This window comes from Dermacentor andersoni, chromosome 1 (genome assembly GCF_023375885.2).
Source record: "Dermacentor andersoni chromosome 1, qqDerAnde1_hic_scaffold, whole genome shotgun sequence".
NCBI lineage: Eukaryota > Metazoa > Arthropoda > Arachnida > Ixodida > Ixodidae > Dermacentor > Dermacentor andersoni.
In genome coordinates, this window is record NC_092814.1 from 83,476,982 (window position 1) to 83,490,254 (window position 13,273).

At 47.7% G+C, this 13,273-nt stretch overlaps 1 protein-coding gene across 1 annotated transcript in view; it reads left to right on the forward strand.

Moving 5' to 3' along the window:
* The window catches only part of LOC126546105 (uncharacterized), a 153,408-nt gene that overhangs the window by 89,426 nt on the left and 50,709 nt on the right, over window positions 1–13,273 (forward strand). Inside the window, exon 12 of the mRNA XM_055061665.2 lies at window positions 495–938. Within this exon, the coding sequence (XP_054917640.1) occupies window positions 495–938 (444 nt within the window). The remainder of the gene's footprint in view (window positions 1–494; window positions 939–13,273) is intronic.

Consider the following 13,273-nt stretch of genomic DNA (forward strand, 5'->3'; position numbering starts at 1 on the left):
CTGATACAGGGTCTAATGTCTTGGCGTTTACGGGAAACTGATGCAGTATGATAAGGCACAGGTTGGCGAGAATAGACAACTAGTGGAAATTGCTCAATTTTCCAAAGCTAACATGGGCCAAATACACAACCTTTTAGTGTAACGGCTTACTAGTTTTTTACCAATGATAATGTAATTGCTTTGTTCCAACATCATGTTAAAATAAACCAGTTTGCTAATAAATTCATGTGCATATCGTTATTTGATATCCAATTCAATATTCGATGATAAGTATTCATATTCAATTGGTATTTGAAAATCTTGATATTCGCACACCCTTAGTTTTTGTTTAGCATGGCAGCCTTTCATTAATACTTAATTTGGTGGTTTGTACTTTGTGTTTCAGTATTTTAGCCTCTCACTTTCACTATACTGCCTAAGAAACTTCTGTTGCCCTAGTTTTCTTTTGTTAGCCATTACATTACTTTTTGTACTTGCATCTTCTTTTCTCTTAGCGGCAGAGTAACAAAAGTGAAAGCCTTCCGACGCTGTCTTCAGTTTGGGAGGAAAGCATGGTCATCCAAGGAAATCCAATGTCTCTTGAGAGCTTTCTGCTTTCCCCATGGAAACCAAGAACTAGAAATGTACGGCGGCGTCTAGTCTTCAATACGTCAAAAAAGCCTTCAGCGCCTAAGATGACCAAGGACCGCATACACTTGGTGGCAACCAAGGGGAGTAAAAAAGATGCTACAACTGAAACATATGCTGAAGTCGGAATTCAGACTGACGTACTTGACCAAACTTTTGGACATGAGACCACTCAGACAGACCTGTCAAGCACCTTCAGGAAGAATGACCAAAGGGAGGGTTCATTACCTCTACACCATGCGTTAGTACAAACTGATGATGACAAGGAATCTACTGTGATCATGGGCACACAAACTGACGTTGAATGCGAGGTAAGGAAGCACATATTTTCTTGGAATAATGAGTCTAAATATCCACCGATTGCAGATATTGTGCACTGCCAAGGAATTTTATGGCTTCAGATGGAAACTCGAAAAGGCACACTAAAGGGAAGCACTCCTGAATCACTTTCAATTGATATGGGCTCTTTCAAAACTATATTTTTGTTAATTTCATGGTTGATTGCTAAAGGAGTGAAAGCTCTAATTTCAATTTTTAAAATATCGTGCTGAACCTTCTTTCGCCATTATATCAGTGTGACAACATGGATTTAAAAGTGTTTTTTTGTAATTCAGCTGTTATGCCTCAGTAAAAGTCCACGTTCAGTCGTTGGCTCCTTTTGAATACAATGTTCATTGATTTTTACCCACTTAAAATAATGGAGTCTCATTTTTGTATCTTTGCTGGCTTATCAAGCCTCCTGTCACAGTAAGAGTGGCTTTTTTGGTGTTTTAGAAGGGTAATTTACTACAACTTGACCTATTTTTCTTTTTGGTATCCCTTTAACTCTTTCCTTATTGTTACAAATGTCCTCATATCAGTGCTTTTACATTTTAACATTGTATTTCATGACGGAGCAGTCGCAACCTATACTGCGCTACATGAAATGATATCCTGATCACAGGTGTTCTGAATGGATATATGGTAGTAATAATTGCTCTGACAATCTTTGGGAATTCTGATGTGAAGCTTCAAAGAAGCATGTCAAGGAACATGAATGATAGTAGTAATATATATATATATATATACACGGAGGATAAAAGAAAATCTGAAATATGCAAAACACGCACCTGGTTCGTAGTTCCCAACTTTGTACATCTGATCACACACAAAAAAAAAGAAAGTTTATTGGCATCAATACTAGCCATAGTGATGCCAGTGCTATGCGGGAAAGCCATAGCTTTGCAAATGTGAAAACGGGTAAGTTCCTATTGTACAGGGAGCATTTTTTTTTACTCATTTTAGCAGGCAGCTGGTTTGCTGTTATAACTATATTCTTTAGGCTAACAAAGCAATGGTTGTCAGGTCAGGGAGCGCACAGACACCTCCTCTTACTTTATTATTGCATTCGATCAGCTTTTCTATGCAAGCAAGATGGTCTAGTGTGCATTCTACTGGCGCTGGAGCCTCCACATGTTTTCTTCAGTTCCTGTACAGTGCTCTACCGTGAAGTGGGGTCTTGCACAATATCTTACAGTAATGAATAAGGGCATATGCACAGCCGGTGTTCCAAATGCCAGAGATTAGACAGCTATTCAAGCTTCAGTAGAATGTAAGTCTGAATTTGACTGTGTGCTCTGGTGCGAGTGGAAGCCGTACACCACGAGAAGGGTTGCTCGTAATAATTTGTACATGCACTGTCGAAACACTGATGGATATGAGCAACCCATGGTGGGGAAAATAAAATTGCTTTTCATATTAGTAGAACACAATTATAAAGTAACATGCAGTCATGATCGTCTATCATTTTTGGAGACATAGTTAAAACAGCATATCATTGAATCAGAAAATTGACAAACCGAGAGAATCTTTTGTGCCTTCACTGCTGCTGTCATTTAAAACTTATGTTGCCAAGTTAAGTAAAGTGCAAATTTTGCATTTCTTCATAGAAGAAGTACTAGAAGCTGGACTATAGCTGCAGTCAAAGTTTTATTTTTCCAGACTCCCCAATCTACCAAAACGTTCAAAATCCGACAAATAGTTAAAGTTCATTCATCATTTCAGACAGTGCATGATGTTGCTAATAGAAGAAATGCCACGGAAAAGTTTAACAATGCATAGAAAAACAGTCAAATTGATCTATTTCTGTAGGTGCAATAACGAATGGCCTATGGCACCGGCTACTGAGGGAATTGTGAGAATTTGTAGTTTAGATAGCCCAGCAAGTTTAGCCAAAACATTTTAATTCACTGTACAGTCAGTGCAGACTGAAATGTGAACAAATGAGAGTAAGCAAGAGCACATTTTATTATTTCCACATTAGTCAGTGCGCATTATAATTAGTGTGTTAAAAAAGAAAAGTGTTCCTTTGGTTTGGTTCCCGTTGGTTCCCAGACCGAGAAAACCGCGCAGGCTCAGTCAACTACGACCGATCTTGCTCACGTCCGGCTTGGGCAAACTTTTTTAACGAATCGTACTTACTCAAATTGAACAACACATGGATGAACATGGACTACACCCCAATTGCATGTACGGATTCCGGAAAGGCATGTCAGCACAGGATGTCTTCCTGCTCCTCATGGAAGAACTACTCAACCCACAACTGGGCAGCAACAACAACATACTCCTAACCCTGGACGTGGAAAAAACCATTGATAATATAGCACACGAAACCATCCTAGATGGCCTCGCCACCATAGGATGCGGAGAGTTGAGTATATCAGTATACCGTCGCTTTACTCAGTCACTGCAAAGCCTGCATCAGCATAGCAGGCATACAATCAGACATATAGGATCTACCGTAGGAAGGTACTCTGCAAGGATCAATACTATCTCCTTTCCTCTTCAACATGGGACTTCGAAAACTTGCATTACAACTGGAAAACATCCCGAAACTTGGATGTGCCTTCTATGCTGACGATATCACCCTATGAGCAACCAAGGGTTCATACGGCGACAGAGAAAACACATTACTGACAGCTATTGAACACATAGAGTCATGCATAACTACAGCAAGAATGAGATGTGCCCCACACAAGTCTGAGTTCCTTCAAATCTGGCCCAGGCAAGCTAAGAAACATCAAGTCCTGCCAATACACCTCGAGATTGCAGGGCAACCCATAAAGCGCATACCGACAGCACGCTTACTAGGTATGCACGTCTAGGAGAACAACGGCATAAAGGTAGTTTTAAAGAAATTAAATCACGTCTAAGAACCATCGCATTACTCATCGCCAGAGTAGCGCACAGCAAAGATGGCTTCACAGAGGGCAAAACCATAAAAATGGTACAAGCCCTCGTCATCAGCCGTGTCATGTACGCACTCCCGTATCAAGTCAAGCGCAAAAGAGAGACCGAGCGCATGGACATTCTTATAACAACGGTGTACAAAACGGCCTTACAGCTACCGTCAGGCCTAAGCACAAAGAAATTACTAGCACTAGGGGTATACAACACCTTTGAGGAGCTAGCAAGCGCCACGCTCATAGCGCAGATGGAGCACCTCAACAAGACAAAACAGGGAAGGCACCTTCTTCAATGGTTAGGGTACCTGGTGACACTCCAGTACTGCTAAGAAAAAACACAACTCCTGCCTAACCAAATTAGAGAGAACGTTGTAGTAGACCCTGTCCCCAAGAACATGCACCCCACCCACAATCAAGAGAGGAGAGCAGTGCGTGTCTGCATGTTGCACAAACGCTGTTTCAGAGACCCAGATACATACTACACAGATGCTAGCCTGGATCCTTCGTTGCCACGTCGCGAGATGAAATACACAATCGCCTTCATCAGTCAGGGGAACCTGGTAGCCTCTGCCTCCATCGCCACCGGATGCAGCCCAGCAGCAGAAGCAGCAGTGATTGCTCTCGCACTTCGCGATGCCGAGAGCAAGCGAAGGTCTGCCCGCTTCCTTATGAACTCATAAGTGGCATGTCGTTTATACATTAATGGAACACTCCCTATACAAGCCATTCAAATCTTGGGCTGCTCACTAGAATAGACCCACTGTATCGTCTGGTGCCCCGGGCATGAAGGCCTATGGGGCAACGAAGAGGCGGACTGCGCAGCTCGAGGTCTCACTAGCCGAGTAGCAGACCACACCGTCCTTCAGCCCTCGACAGACCGAGTAGTGACCAACGAGTTATTAACCACAAGTCAACAAATACTACAGGACCAACGTCTCTAAAGAACACAATATGCTCCCCCACACAAAGCTCTCAATAAACTCCAGGCTAGGGTCTGGCGCCGCCTGCAAGCAAACACATATCCACATTTTTCCCACCTACACGCCATCTCCCCAGACAGAAGATATACGTCTCAGACATGTCCCTGGTATAGCAACCACACAGCGACACTCTCGCACATAACACATGAATGCACCTACCATCCTGGCCATAGGCGGAAAGTTTTCATTTTTCTGGGAGGGGCTGGGGCCCGACCAGCTTTCCGAACCCCATAGGTGTGTGTGTGTGTGTGTGTGCGTGTGCGTGCGTGAGTGCGTGTGTGCGTGCGTGTGTTTGTGACGCGAGCAGAAGGTTGCAGACGGAGACAAACATGGTAGCCTGAACACTGCCTTTATTCTTCGTCTACCTCTTTTTCCACTATTGCACTGTACCATCCTATTGTGCGGTTCGTCACCGGCTTCCCCCTCCCTCTGAGAGAGGTGTAGGTAGAAGGGCGGATGATACAGTCATAATGTCCTCGCATATGAACGATGTCAGTCTGGCAGTCTGGTGACGTCCAGCAGTGCTCAGGTGGTCGAGGCTGGCGGTTGCACTCTGGACGACATATGCATGCCCCGATGAAGGAAGGTTTGGACGCATGGGAGCCGTGGGAACTCAAATGTCGTTGCCACTTAGAGGCGCGCGGTGTCTCCTGCTCGAACCTTCAGTGGGCTGGTCCATTAAGGCGACATCTCTGTTGGTCCAGTACGCCTGGGAAGTGCCTGTGTTGTTTTTGTCGTCGTGCACAGCATCGTCACAGGAATCCTTGCGATAGGAGCAGTCCTGATAGGTGGTGCTGACGGTGTACTCGGCAATGTTTCTTTCTTGCAAACCGTCGTGTTTGTTGGGCCAGCTTTGGAGTTCAGTCGGCCATGCCCAGTTGCCTTGCACACTGACATTTTCCTTGTTGCAACTGTTATTTATGTTGTTGATGTTAATCTTTGTGATGTTGTTGCAGCAGTTGTTGATGTAGCGTATCTGCTGGAATATGCCTTTGATTGCTGGCACATATTGATGTGGAGATGGAGTAGCTTGTATACTGCTCCTTTTTGTGAGAGTTGTCTGATGGCAAGTGCAGTGATCCAGGCTTCTCATAAGACTCTTCCGAGGCTGTTGTGACACCATTCAGAATGCGCGCTTTTGTCATTTGACAGTGTGCGATGCTGCTTGGCGGCGTGCGAAGCTTCTGAAGTGGCAGTGGCTTGTTGAGGTGCAGTACGCAGAATAAGGCTTGAGAGTCGTGGAGCACCTTGATCTCTATACGTACGTTGCTCCAAATTCTCTTCGCCTTGAAAGTTGCGTGCATTGGTACTGATATTCATATTCTGGTTTCGTCTTGGCAGTAAGCAATTTGGCTTCATTTCACGAGAACAACTGACTGTTGCGGTATTTTCTCGATTTGTGTCGCTGAAACTGAAGTTTGTTTCCATGCTGTTTCGAGTTCCTGGTGATTGAGCGCTGGAAGATGTCGCAGCGGATGTGGCTCGATCATGTTCTCTCAAAGAAAGGTCGTCTGTCTGCAATGCCGTGGCGTTGTGCTCAATCGTGTAAAGCATGCACTGCGGCCTAATGTCCATACAAGAGTCGTGTGACTTGAAAGTGCGTAGTGATCTGCACATTCAAGATGAGCAGTGGAATGCATAAGAAGCTTCAACGACGACATCAGCTCTGCAGCTTGCTGAAGACATATATATTGCTGACTGATGTGCGGAGGTCAGACCTGGTTCAATGTTGGATTTCAAAGGAGTGAATAGGCGTGCGGATCGTTTAGTGAGCAGTGGCTCTTCATTTATTGGGAATGTCAAGTTCATGCCAAACGTACGATTGCGCGTCCTCTTCGTGGGAAAATCATTGCAAGGAAATGTCGCCGAGGATCTGCTAATATGGGGCTTTGTTTCGGAATGATGATGATCACTACATGGAAACTGTGTGTGACTGTGGCGACCCAGTTCAAATGTCTGCAACTCGTGGATAATGGAGGGGTCGTAAAACTTAAATTGGCTGATCATTTCGTCTTTGATTTTATTCCATGATTCATCATTCTCAAATATGTGCGGGAGGCAAACGAAATGCCTCACCGGTGACGTAATCATTGAAATTTGTGGCCATATCTCGTTGCGACCATGATGCAGCGGATATGTGAAACTCGAAGAGGCAAAACCAATCTTCCAGGGGCCTATCGTCTGCTGATCTGGTGTACTTGGGTATGGCCAAGGCTTGCGCTGATGTGGTCATGATGCTGGTCAGTGTCGGTAGTGGAGCTGTGCACTCCGGATTCATGCCGAGGTGTTGAGTACTTACATGATGATGTGAGGCCGATGAGATGGCTGCCAGGTCGTTATCCTGTCAACTTGTGTGACACGAGCAGGAGGTTGCAGACAGAGACAAACATGGTCGCCCGAAGAACACTGCCTTTGTTCTTTGTCTACCTCTTTCTCCACTACACTATTTCACCGTACCATCCTATTGTGCTGTTCGTCGCGCGCGCGCGCGCGCGCGCGCGCACACACACACACACACACACACACACACACACACACACACACACACACACACACACACACACACACACACACACACACACACACACACACACACACACACACACACACACACACACACACACACACACACACACACACACACACACACACACACACACACACACACACACACACACACACACACACACACACACACACACACACACACACACACACACACACACACACACACACACACACACACACACACACACACACACACACACACACACACACACACACACACACACACACACACACACACACACACACACACACACACACACACACACACACACACACACACACACACACACACACACACACACACACACACACACACACACACACACACACACACACACACACACACACACACACACACACACACACACACACACACACACACACACACACACACACACACACACACACACACACACACACACACACACACACACACACACACACACACACACACACACACACACACACACACACACACACACACACACACACACACACACACACACACACACACACACACACACACACACACACACACACACACACACACACACACACCGTAACGAAGAAGAGTAGCCTGCCTGCGCCACAGCATCATCGCTACCAGCATGAGCTCGTGGTTGCTGTCCTTTGCCGGACGCTTGTGACTGCTACCTGTTCGCGCCCATTGCTAATAAATCTCTTAGCAAGTGGTGGAGGTGCTGGGTTTCGACCACCCTGGAACTTCGGAGTCGGACTCTACTCTCCATCATGCCCGACGACGCACGCACTCCTCCAGCTCCTCCAACGGCGCTGGCCACCTTGGTTTGTGCCAGTGCCTTGCGTCAGCGAGATCCCCCTATTTTCTCCGGCACAGATGACAAAGACGTTGAAGATTGGATCTCGTCTTATGAGCGAGTGAATGCCCATAACCAGTGGGATGATATTACCAAGTTAAGAAACGTCGCATTCTATCTTACGGATGTTGCGAAACTATGCTTTCTAAACCATGAAGCCGACCTCACTTCGTGGTTGGTCTTCAAGACCAACTTTACCCAAGTTTTCGGTCGGCCAGCAGAATGAAAGCTTCGTGCAGAACAACGTTTGTGCACACAATCCCAAGAGGCCGGAGAGAACTTCACGAGCTACATTGAGGACGTTGTTGATCTTTGCAAACAGGTGAACGCGTCGATGTCAGAGGAGGAGAAGGTCAAACATATAATGAGGGGTATTCAGGACGACGCTTTTCAAATGTTATTATCGAAGAGTCCTCACACTGTCGCTGAAGTGATAGAATTGTGCCAGAGTTACGAAGAGTTACGCAGGCAAGGGCTTCACACCCGACGTCCCACCCCGCCTGCCAACTCTCTGTCAAGCCTTGGAGTCGATGACAACCATGCTGCTCTGTTATAAAAATTCAGGAATTCGTTCGTGCAGAGGTCGCCCGCCAGCTATCTTTGATATCTTCTGTCCAGGAACCACCACCTGCTTTGCATCCTACGATCCACGACTTCATTCAAGAGCAAGTATCTCAAGCCGTTCCTCCAGCCGCTGAGCAGACACCAGTTACGGCACCTCTCACGTATGCTGAAGCAGTTTCCCGATCTCGTCCACAAACGCCCTTGCCACCCTCTATGCATCGACCACCGACATTTTTTCCACCATCTATGCTGCTTCACGACCGGCGGCATTTTCCTCCTATGCCGCTACCCGACTGATAGCGTTTTCCGAATCCTCAACCACGACTCGGACCTTGCCCCCACCAGTGGCGCACCTTCGATGACCGCCCAATATGTTTTGCTTGCGGTGGTGCTGGTCACGTGGCACGCCATTGTCGTCGTTGCATGCTTCCTCTTCAGAACATCCGGTGAGCGCCACCTTTCCCCGCTCCGTTTTCCTCTTTGCCTTCCAGCCTTCCTACCTCTTCCTTTTCCCCTGAGTGCCCAACCACCTCTACCCGCTGCTCACCATCTCCCCGTCATCACTCGCTTTCTCCGATGCGGCACCGTCCCGTGCCCACCGAGCAGGAAAACTGATGGCCGCAGTTCCCGAGGCACAAACTGCGTCCACGTCACAATGCCCAAGTCCTCGTCCCTCTCCAGCCAACGTAATTGAAGTCTCTGTCGAAGGAATCGCCGTCTTGGCACTTGTAGATGCAGGAGCCGCCGTATCCGTCATTTCTGCCGAACTCTGCCGCACACTACGAAAGGTTTTGACGCCTCGCTCTGACTTCTCCCTTCGAACCGCGAACGCTCAGAATATAACGCCTCTCACTGCCTGTACTGCTCACGTCTTCATTCAAGGTCTACGGTATACCGTCGAATTCGTCGTGCTGCCCTCATGTTCCCATGGCATTATATTAGGCTGGGACTTCCTTGCAAATAATGACGCCGTTATTGACTGTTGTCACGCCGAACTCGAACTTTCTGCACTTCCCGACCTTGAGACTATCGAAAACGGCCCTTCTAGTGTTAAACTGGTTGTGTCCGAAAACAATGCTGTCCCTCCACGCTCTTCCCTGCTTGTGCCTGTGTCGTGCGCCGCTATTTCTGATGGCACTGTCTTCTTTACGCCCTCTGAGGTGTTCATTCGCCGCCGATGTTCTCCGCTGCCCTTTGCTCTCCTTACTCTTCGCAATGGCGTTACGAAAATGGTCGTCGACAATCCCACGGCCTGCCCTTTAGCTTTATTTTATGGTGAATGCCTAGGCCTTGTTCAACCGGTCGACACCTTTTGCATCTTTGACGCTCCTGCCGTTTCTACTTCTGCGGACCTTGGCGCACTTACTTGTGACCCTGCGGTTGATCAGTCACTCCTCGACACTTTCCACTGCTCCATCGACGATGGCACGTCGTCTTCAGAACGAAGCCAGCTTATTGCTCTCCTGCAGAGGTTCAGTGCTTCTTTCGACAGCCATGCTTCTGGTTTGGGCCGCACATCGACCGTTTTTCACCAGATAGATACCGGCAGTCATGCACCTTTACGGCAGCGCCCTTACTGAGTATCCGCCTCTGAGCGCCGTGTCATTGATTACCAGGTTGCTGACATGCTCTAGTGTGGCGTTGTGGAGCCTTCCAACAGTCCCTGGGCATCACCGGTCGTCCTCGTTAAGAAAAAGCATGGCTGTATTCGATTCTGTGTCGACTACTGACGTCTGAACAAGATAACGCACAAGGACGTTTACCCGTTACCGCACATCAACGATGCCCTCGACTGTTTGCAGGAAGCGGAGTTCTTTTCTTCGCTGGATGTTTGTTCTGGATACTGGCAAGCCCCTTTGGCACCATCTGATCAACCTAAAACAGCATTTGTAACACCTGACGAATTATACGAAGTCATCGTAATGCCTTTCGGCCTGTGTAAAGCTCCAGCCACTTTTGAGAGAATGATGGATAATATTTTACGCAGCCTCAAGTGGAACACATGTCTATGCTACCTGGACGACGTAGATGTCTTTTCCGCTGAGTTCCAAAACATCTCAGCCGTCTGGAGCAAGTTCTGAAATGCCTTACAGACGCAAGACTTCAACTTAACTTTAAAAAAATGTCGTTTTGGCGCCCGAAAGTTCACTATTCTTGGCCATGTTGTATCGCGAGACGGCGTCCTTCCGGATCCAGCCAAGCTCCGCTCTGTCGCCGACTTTCCGCAACCAAAGAAGTTAAAGGAGCTTCAAAGTTTTCTTGGTTTATGCTCATACTTCCGACGTTTCCTTCGAAATTTCGCTTCGATAAGTGCACCCCTGACAGCCCTTCTAAGTGCCGACGAAGAACTTTCCACTTGGTCGCCCGCCTGTGATGACGCCTTCACGAAATTACGCTACCTGCTAACCTCGCCACCTATCCTCCACCACTTCGATCCTGCAGCCCCCACAGAGGTCCACACCGATGCCAGCGGCGTCGAACTTGGGGCCGTACTCGCGCAACGAAAAGCGGGGTTTGATGAATATGTCGTTGCCCACGCAAGCCGAACTCTGACAAAGGCTGAGGCTAATTACTCTGTTACAGAGAAGGAGTGTTTAGCCATTATTTGGGCCCTTGGAAAATTCCGTCTTTATTTGTATGGTCACCCTTTCGATGTCGTCACTGACCATCACACCCTTTGTTGGCTGTCTACCCTGTAGGACCCATCTGGCCAACTTGCTCACTGGGCCCTTAAGCTACAGGAGTACGACATCTGCGTTCTCTACCGTTCCAACCGCAAACACACTGACGCTGACGCCCTTTCTCGCTCACCGGTCTCCGCTGACTGCACTTGCCTATCCACCCTTGAGCCCACACTTACATATCATGCACTGCGCAACATGCCGTCGGAGCAGCGCAAGGATCCCTGGATCAGTGCTCTCATCAGCATCCTTTCTGATCCATCCACCTCTTTACCATCTTACGCTCTTCGCCGCCAGGCTACCCACTTCTGCATTCGCGACGGCCTTCTTATCGTCGTAATTACCTCTCTGACAGTCGCAAGTGACTTCTCATGATACCCCGCCATCTCCGTGACCTTATCTGCGACGCTTTCCACGTAGACCCTCAGTGCGCTCATGTCGGCCTCTTCAAGACCTACGCTCGACTACACATCCGATTTTATTGGCGCGGCATGTATAACTACGTCCGAAAGTTCATTCACTCCTGTGCTCAGTGCCAACGCCGAAAATTACCTCCCGGACAAGTCTACCCGTCATAACCCCTTCCATGCCCTAGTCGGTTTTTCGATCGTGTTGGTATAGACATACACGGACCACTACCCTCCACTCGAGCAGGGAACCGCTGGATTATTGTTCCAGTGGATCACTTGACCCGCTATGCTGAAACAGCTGCTCTGCCGACTGCCACCGCCCGCGACGTTGCATTGTTTCTGTTACGACATTTCGTTCTTCGCCACGGTGCCCCTCGCGAACTTCTGAGCGATAGAGGCCGCGCCTTTCTTTCTGATGCTTTGAAGGCACTACTCGACGAATGCCGAATCGTCCACCACACCAGTACAGCGTACCATCCGCAAACTAATGGCATGATCGAGCGCTTCAACCGTACTCTTGGCGATATGCTCTCGATGTACGTCGCCTCTGATCATTCAAACTGGGACCGCATTCTCCCTTTCATGACGTATGTGTACAACACTGCGGCCCAAGCAACTACTGGTTTTTCTCCTTACTTTCTCCTATACGGACGAGAACCTTCTACTACGCTCGATACCATTCTTTCATATGCACCTGACGCTTCCGAAGGTACTCCGCTATCTGAAGCTGCTCGTCATGCCAAGGAATGCCGCCAGCTTGCCCGCTCTTTTTCCACCGAGGACCAGTGGCAGCAGCAATCCCGTCAACCTGCCAACCGTTCTGCACCAACTTTTTCGCCTGGCTCTCTCATATGGCTTCGGGTACCCGCTACTACACCTGGCCTCTCCTCAAAACTTGTCGCAAAATACCTAGGACCCTACCGCGTTCTGGAGCAAACGTCCTCTGTCAATTATATCGTAGAGACCCTCATGCCAGCGACGGACCTACGCCATCGCGGCCACGAACTTGTCCACATCTCTCGCATTAAGCTGTACTACGACCCAATTGTAGTCTCTTCGCCTTAAGCTGCCAGGATGGCACCTTTTTCTGCTGAGGGCGACTGTAACAAAGAAGAGTAGCCTGCCTGTGCCACAGCACCATCGCTACCGGCATGAGCTCGTGGTTGCTGTCCTTCGCCGAACGCTTGTGACTGCTACCCGTTCGCGCCAATTGCTAATAAATCTCTTGGCAATATATATATATATATGTATATATATATATATATATATGTATATATATATATATATATAATTAATATTATTATTATGTAATTATCTCATTCGAGAAGTACTGTACTAATTATCAGTGTCAATTAGGCATTTATAGGCACCTCCAGGCACCCC